Source organism: Juglans regia, chromosome 14 (assembly GCF_001411555.2).
Source record: "Juglans regia cultivar Chandler chromosome 14, Walnut 2.0, whole genome shotgun sequence".
In the NCBI taxonomy this organism is placed as follows: domain Eukaryota; kingdom Viridiplantae; phylum Streptophyta; class Magnoliopsida; order Fagales; family Juglandaceae; genus Juglans; species Juglans regia.
Genome location: NC_049914.1, coordinates 25,310,218 through 25,318,792, shown reverse-complemented (window position 1 = coordinate 25,318,792; position 8,575 = coordinate 25,310,218). Strand labels below are relative to the sequence as shown.

At 32.6% G+C, this 8,575-nt stretch overlaps 1 protein-coding gene across 1 annotated transcript; it reads left to right on the top strand.

Moving 5' to 3' along the window:
- Positions 1 to 4,791: 4,791 nt before the first annotated feature.
- LOC108998681 (transcription factor MYB46-like) lies at positions 4,792 to 7,509 on the top strand. Its single transcript, XM_018975334.2, has 2 exons — positions 4,792 to 5,139; positions 6,298 to 7,509. Exons 1-2 carry the CDS (start codon positions 4,856 to 4,858, stop codon positions 6,995 to 6,997), a joined length of 984 nt encoding a protein of 327 aa, XP_018830879.1. The 5' UTR covers positions 4,792 to 4,855; the 3' UTR covers positions 6,998 to 7,509.
- The last annotated feature ends 1,066 nt before the right edge of the window (positions 7,510 to 8,575 follow it).

Sequence of the window (8,575 nt, the reverse complement as noted above, 5' to 3'; positions counted from 1 at the left end):
TCCGCCAGTAAGAACTTTAATTTCATGCTGTCTCATCAAAGCTCTAACCACCACAAACAGTTGTCTGTTTGGCGTTCTATCCCTCAAGAGTCATTAATTAGTTGATTACTATCTGCATTCTAGAAGGATTTAATTATATACGTGTCCTGCCTTTTGGTAATTTACAGCTAGCTTGCTTTCATGATTCCCATTATAATGAAGAGATCTGGGAATATTAGTATATAGTTCTTAATTACTACGTACTCTTTAAGTTTATTAATTTGGGTTTTCATTTCACAAAAGAAATTGCTTATATATATAGATTCCAAAATTGCTCATAATATTCCACTTACGTGTATGCAAGAAATTAAGGATGATGTATAAGTATTACGAACTTTGTTATTCGTAAGTCTCACATATCACAATTTCTTTTATTTCTTTTATGTTTTTTAATTTTTTTATTCTTCTTAAAATAATTGAATTCTTCTACTCATTATCTATATATCATACATTTAGTAAAATAAAAAAATTAAAAAAATAATAAAAAAAATGGTGTGTGATGTGTGAGGCTTATGAATATAATTTTTCTAAGTACTACACACACACACACACACACACACATATATATACTAGCAGTGTATTTACGTGCGATGCACGTTTGCCCTGTATTAGGTTATTCTAAAATATAAACATCTAGTGTAGAATAAGAGAATTTAATGATTAGGTCTATGAAGATAATATAATTAATTGTTTAAGTAAACTATAATTGTTTAAAGTCTCTAATAATAGATTTGGACAGACTATATGTTTAAGCAAGTCAGGAAAATGAATATTACATAATTGTTTTTTTGGTTACTGAAAGTAGAGTCTAAAACGACTAAATATTATATAATTGTTTCTTTTGCTACTGAAAGTAAAGTCTGAAATAACTAAATATTACATAATGGATTCATAGTGGTGTGTTTTCCTCATTCACAGCATTGTTCTCCTCATTCACAGCATTTATGGAGAGAACGTTGAAGTTTTTGTGACGTTATTTTTGGAGTTGATCTAAATCTGCACCCAATTGTATGATCCATTTTTTTGTTGAACATAATTTTGTAATATTTTGGATATACGGTAAATGTTCCTGTATGGTGAATAAATATAATGTAAAAGATATTTTTAATAACTTCCTATTTGAATATCTAAAATAAAATGTTTTTAAAATATAAATTGGAATATGAATAAGTTGGTTACCTCTCCTGTATGTTCCAATTAAATTTTCGATTTTTAAAAATTTCAATATTTTACTAATTGATTATGTATAATTATATGGGTAAAACTGTAAATATTGATGTAAGTATTTACATATAGAACTAAATTTGTCGGTAGAATTTCTTGTCTCAAGTTTATATATATAAAAACTTTCATTAATACCACTACTAAACTTTCATTTTTTAAAATCTAATAATTATTTAATCGGAAAGTACATCTCTATTATTTATAAACTTTATTATTAATATTCATAAAATTTTTATTTCATTTTGTTCTTGAAGAAATACAAGTTTGTGCACAATATTATTTTTATTGAATGTGTACTCTATTTTATCAAATTATTTAATTAAATTTTGGATTTTTTAAAATTTCAATATTTTACTAATTGATTATGTATAATTATATGGGTAAAACTGTAAATATTGATGTAAGTATTTACATATAGAACTAAATTTGTCGGTAGGATTTTATGAGCAATTTTATAGCAATTTTTAAATTTTTTTTTTGAAATTGAATAAATTTATAAAATTAAATTTATTTTTAATTAAATTATATAATTATATTGATTGATTGAATTAATTTAATTTCATATTTTGCAATAAGAATAAATTCTGAAGTTTTTAATTCAAATATAAATAGTAAAAGGAAAACAAATTGTTTAGTAGTAAAATAATAGCAGAAGAGGTATGATTAGAAAATTATAATTTGAAAATATTTCAATTTTATAATAATTTTTATTCAACTGTTATGTTTCATTTTTTAAAATCTAATAATTATTTAATCGGAAAGTACATCTCTATTATTTACAAACTTTATTATTAATATTTATAAAATTTTTATTTCATTTTGTTCTTGAAGCATATTTTAAAATACAAGTTTATGCACAATATTAATTTTATTGAATGTATACTCTATTTTATCAAATTATTTAATTAAATTTTTGATTTTTAAAAATTTTAATATTTTACTATTTGATTATGTATAATTATATGGGTAAAACTGTAAATATTAATGTAAGTATTTACATATAGAACTAAATTTGTCGGTAGAATTTTATGAGCAATTTTATAACAATTTTTAAATTTTTTTTTTCTATAAACATGCATATATAACTAATAAGATATAACATTTAAATATGTTGGAATAACATTTAATTTGAAATTATAATTTAATACAGCTCAAAGTTCAAGCAAAATAAATATTGAATAAATGATATTAAATAATTGATTTAAAAGATTCTAAAATCAGAGAAGCAAAATAAATTATTTCAGTTATTAATTCACAGTATGAAATTAAAAAGTTAAAAGATCCATATTTTTGATATTTTTATAACCAGCTAGTTGTTGAGATATTTTGTTTCCACTTTCAACTTCACGGAGCTCAACCTATATAAAAAATTCAACAATATAAAATTCTAGTAAGAATAAAAGTAGAGTTGTAAAGAAAAAAAAAAAATTACTATTATTTAATATTTTCAGATGGAAAATTGTAGAATAATACAACATATAAATAGTTAATATTTGATTTTATTCGGAAAACATTTTATTTCTAAACACTTTCTCTCTCTCCTACGCGATTCCGGAGCTCGGCTCCTCTCGTCCAGCGCAGCCCGTTGCCGCCGAGCGCCGGCCATCATCACTGCCAACACCGGCGTGTTCCCCTCACGCCGATGAGCAATATCCCTGGCACCACCAATGTTCCCCACGCGCAGCCATGGATCTCCTCCGTGGAAAGAGAACCGAAATGAGTTTCTCCCATTTATGTGATTTTCCGCCGCCGTACGCGGCCACCGAAGGGCACGACCACCACCGAGGAGTCCCCCTCAAGGTGGCGATCATCCCACCCACCTTCGAAGGCCGCCACGCGCAGCCCTCCGTCTCCCCCACGGAAACCGAACGAAAATGGGTTTCACCCATTTGTTTCATGTCGCGCCGCCGTACGTCGCCACCGAAGCTCACGGCCACCACCGAGGAGTCCCCCTCAAGGTGGCGACCATCGCACCCACCTTCGGAGTCCCCCACGCGCAGCCCTCCGTCTCCCTCCGTCTTACCCACTCAAACGCACACGGTGAAAGAGAAACATATATGCGAGAACCAGAAAAGAGAAAAACAAAGTTAGAGGTGAAATTAGAAGTGAACGGCGTACCAACGGCGAGAAGAAATCTAAAGAGCACGGGAAATTTTTTTCTTCCTCGAGTTGAGTTTGAGAATTGTTCTGTAAATGTGAATTGTGTGTAGATCAGATATTTCATCTCTTATATTTGAAGATCAGATATTTTACATGTAAGGATTAGATATTTTTAGTGGGTAAATGATGCTAACCGAACGAAGAGGAAGATTGAAATTCGAACTGAATTTCAGAAGGTAACGGGAAAAGCCAACGGGAAAAAGAAAACGGTGCCACTGTTCACCACTGTTCATCTTTATACATGCTTTTAAGTATTAGGAAGATATATGAAGGTACTGTTACAGGGAGATCATATGTTGAGTCTCACAACGAACATGTATAGATCGATCCAGAGTACTCCAATTACAATATAAATAATTACATACTACTCTAATGTTACAGATAATCTAGAATAACGCTACTGATCTTAATCTTAAATTTTGTCATCCTGACCAATTATATATATTTAGTGATATGTGTATGTGACAAATTTCAAGTGATTTCACGTATTAGTACTGCTAAAATGACGATCACTTAGCTTTTGTCTGAGAATATATATATATATATAAAAGATCTAAGAATTGGATATAATGAGGTATATATATTGCCATTAATTTTGAGTATGATCGTGTACGTACGTGTTAATATTGTTAAATTGTAGATTCATGGGTGCATGTCTGAGAAAGGTCCAAACCTTTTCTTTTGTCTCCTCTCATGGGAAAAACTTTTTAACGTCTTTTACACGTTCTGTTTAATTACTAGAGTGATTCTACTTTTCCTTCTTTAGGTTTTCCCATGGACATCAGAGCTTTGGCATCTTCGGCCATTCAGTATGATTTGGGCCCGTTGAGCATGCGCCACGTACATTTATCATCATTTTATTTTTCATACTATTTTATTTTCTTTTTTTAGAGACACGTGTTGTGTGTGTGTGAGAGAGAGAGAGAGAGAGAGAGAGAGAGAGAGATTATGTGAAGTAGAAGCAAAAACCATGGCTTGGTTATAAAACAAACTTTCGCATATTCCCTTGATGACTACCCTGTGAGTGATGATTACGTAATGGAAAAAGACAAGCTAAGGGGCTATGGAGTCATGGAGTCAAAGACAAGACGACCACCTCCCTCCCTCTCTCTCTCTCTCTCTCTCTCTCTCTCTCTCACAGGTCCCCCTCCAAACCGTTTCTACTCAGACCCATCAACCAACCTATCTCTCTCTTCCCTATATTCTAAGCAAACCCCACAACCATCAGAGTCATCATGATCATTTTTCCCACTTCATGAAGCCTCCTCTCCCTCGGCTCTCTCTGATATTTTTCTCTAGCTAGCTCTCAATTTCTCTATAAAGTCTTCACTGACAACATCTAACCTGTTGGGAGAAAAATTACCTATACCCAAAGGGAATATTAAGTGTATTCTAGCTGCAGGCCAGACCATTAGATCTTCAGCCTCTCAAAATGAGGAAGCCAGAGCCCTTCTCAGCTGGGAAAGACAACCATTCCAACAACAAGCTTAGAAAGGGCTTATGGTCACCAGAAGAGGATGACAAGCTCATGAACTACATGCTGAAGAATGGCCAAGGTTGTTGGAGTGATGTGGCTAAAAATGCAGGCTTGCAGAGGTGTGGAAAGAGCTGTCGCCTTCGCTGGATTAATTACTTGAGGCCTGACCTTAAGAGAGGCGCATTCTCACCCCAAGAAGAAGCTCTCATCATCCATTTGCACTCCCTTCTTGGCAACAGGTTCTTCTTTTTTCTTTTTTTTTTTCTTTCACAGATCATTTTTCTTTTCTGCGCGCTAACTTCTATATATATAATAATAATATATATTATGTTGACAAGATCAGCGCCTAGCTGGCCGTTTTTCTATTCATTTTCAGTTTTCTAACCTTTTCTATGCACCAGCTAGGTGTAAAAGATTAATTATAGAAGCTAATAATAGAGCGGTTATGGCACCATGCATGTTTCTCTTCATGTATATATGCCATATAAATATATATTATATCTAGTAAATTAAAAGAAATGTATAAGGCTATATAATCATGGTAATCATGTGTATTAGTGTATGACACTAACAAATATTGCATGATGCATGCCACCTATATCTCAATCATACTTATTTTGAAAACTTTTTAAATCTTTAAAGATTCTGCACGAAAAGTTGATCTCAGCCTTGGAAATTAGGAAACGCAAACTGACAAAAACAGCACATAATCAACCTACTTTTCAAATATCATCATCGATCCAAATATCATGACCCTGGTGTTGATCTTTAGCCTGATCTACAATATGAAAAATACATATATATGTAATTTGAACGTTCTCGATCCATTTCATGTTTAATATATATATTCATGCAGCTAGCACGTGTGAGCATATATACTCTCTCAGTACGTACTTACATACAGATCAAACTTATAAACATGAGCCTTATGTGTAGATAAGTTACATGCATATGTGTTGGTAGGATTGTACGGATGCATGCATTAAATTAAGGGCCGGTGATAGTTTGGATAAATTAAAGTTGAGAAGGACAGGGGTCTCTGCTGATGTCTACAACTGCTCTTTGAGTTGAAGACACTCTATATATTGACCTATTTTTGTTTAATGATTAATTTAAGCTTTCGTGAAAAACAAGTCTAAAGTATATATCCTTTTTGGTTTTCAATATTATATATATATATATATATATATATATATATATATGCTCCTTGTATGGGACAAAAAAGTTGGCAAAAATAGAAAATAGGTATAATACCTTGGTGTCTGCATCTGCCCTTTGAGTTTAAGACACTCTTGACTTTTTTTGGCATGCAAATCATGCATTTAAATAATACATTAGTTTTGTGAAACTGACCTTTCCTTGTAAATTCCATATATGACGTTTCTGTTATGAATCAGGTGGTCTCAAATTGCAGCACGCTTGCCAGGGAGAACTGACAACGAAATAAAGAACTTTTGGAACTCATCAGTGAAGAAGAGGCTAAAGACTTTGTCAGCCACAACCTCATCCACAAGCACAAGCGATTCATCATCGCCTAAAGATGGTATGGGATCTGGGCTCATGATTTCCATGCAAGAACAAGGCATCATGCCAATCATGTACATGGATTCATCATCGGCATCATCTTCCATGCAAAATATGGCAGGCCTAAACCACATGGTTGATCCATTGCATATGCTTCAGCATGGCCTGAACATGTCCAGTGCATGTACTGGATGCCTTAACACACCACAATACATGACTCAAATTGGTGTAGGTACTGGAGATAGTTTTGATGGGGAAAATGGGGCCTTTGGGGGTCTTGATATTGGGTTAGGGGAGTTGTTTGTTCCTCCTTTAGAGAGTGTAAACGTAGAAGATCAGAAAGCTAAAACTGAAAATACAAATAAGTGGTCAACGAATAACAACACCGGCCTGTATAACACGAACAACATCAGCAATTACAATAACAACATTAATGCTAGGGCAGAAAACTTGGCTCGGGTTAATGGAAACTGTTGGGAAGTAGATCAAGAGCTTAGAATGGGGGAATGGGACTTGGAGGAGTTGATGAAAGATGTTCCCTCCTTTTCTTTAGTTGATTTCCAAATACAGTAATCGTTTGACACTTCCAACATTCCTTTTTTCTCTTTTTAATCTTTTAGGATGTTTCTTTATGTGAAACTCTTTTCCCTTTTCATAGAACTAGCTCTATACCGAATGATCATCATTGTCATAGCTAGGTTTCATAAGAAGTAAAAAAGATCTTTTTCACAACGAACTACCCTATATATATGTGGCTTTTGGGTTGCCTTATAGCTAGCTGAGTTTCTTTTCCACTGTACTGTATGGGATCGAGGGTCTGAATAAATAAAGGTCAAGCGATTACAGGAGTATATATATATAGTGGTGACCATATATAGATGATTCTTGTAAGTATGTATACATTGCATCATGTGCTATTAGGAGAGTAAATTTGGTCATTTTCTGACCATCCGACTATGATGATCTGTAATAATCTTCTTGTATTGGAATATACACAAAAGTAGAGAGGAATCAAGATAATTAGCTGGTGTGTGTGTATATGTATCATGAGATGTACAGAACAATATTGGGTTGAAAGTTGTTATTAGTGGCAGATTATAATATAGACATTGATGATGAATATATGCAGGCTCTCTCTCTCTCTCTCTCTCTCTCACTCACACACACACACACACACACACAGATATTACACCTACCATGCAATATTATTCCAAGCTAACTAGCTAGAGGATCATTTTTCTTCAAATGGGTTATAATCATGACTTAATTAGTTGAGACGTCCACTTGGAACTGTACTAGTTAAGTCTCCATTAACGAGTATTTAGTCAGCTTGCTTTCATTGTAATTCCAAAAAAAAATTATTTTATTAGTTAGTTAGCTTAAATATATGGCTGGTTTCATGGGGTAACCGACTTTTTTCTCCTAATTTCAGTGCTATGATCAGTAAATATAGCCTAAAGATAGCAAAACATGATCATGATTTTCCATTATTATATATATTTGAAGAACAATCAATGCAAAGAGAAAATAAGTAGTTAACCACGTACGTTAACCATATATACAATATTTCAAGATCAAGTGAATATAAAGCAATCCCTTGGAAAATATAGTTATATGGAAGAAGATAAGGTGCCCATTAATTTTCACTTGATTGACAGATGAAGAAAGTGGTGTTCTAAAATCATTTCCCTTTAGATTTTTAACAGAAACCATAACTGACATATGGGGAGGAGAATTAGTTATTAATTAAATTAATTTGAGAAAGTTGGAAGGTCGTTGTTTTAGTTATTAATTTGAGAAAGTTGGAAGGTCGTTGTTTTCTTTTCATGATCTACATGCATGCATGGATTTGTCTTCGACATTGACAGATCTGTACGAGTACGTATAACTATTGTATTAGTATTTATATGAGAAATGATATTTGCAATCGTGAGTATGTTATAAGCGCCGTGCAATCGCTTTGAAAAAAATAAATAAATATGAGATCTACATAAAAAGAAATTAATTTTTTATGATTGGATTCCACTCTTTTTCAAAACGACTGAATGACGTTTATACATTCCATGATTGTATGTAATATTATTCTATTTATATATATAGAATCGAGAAATACTTTAATCATTTAGATCTCACAAAAATAAATATATAAAC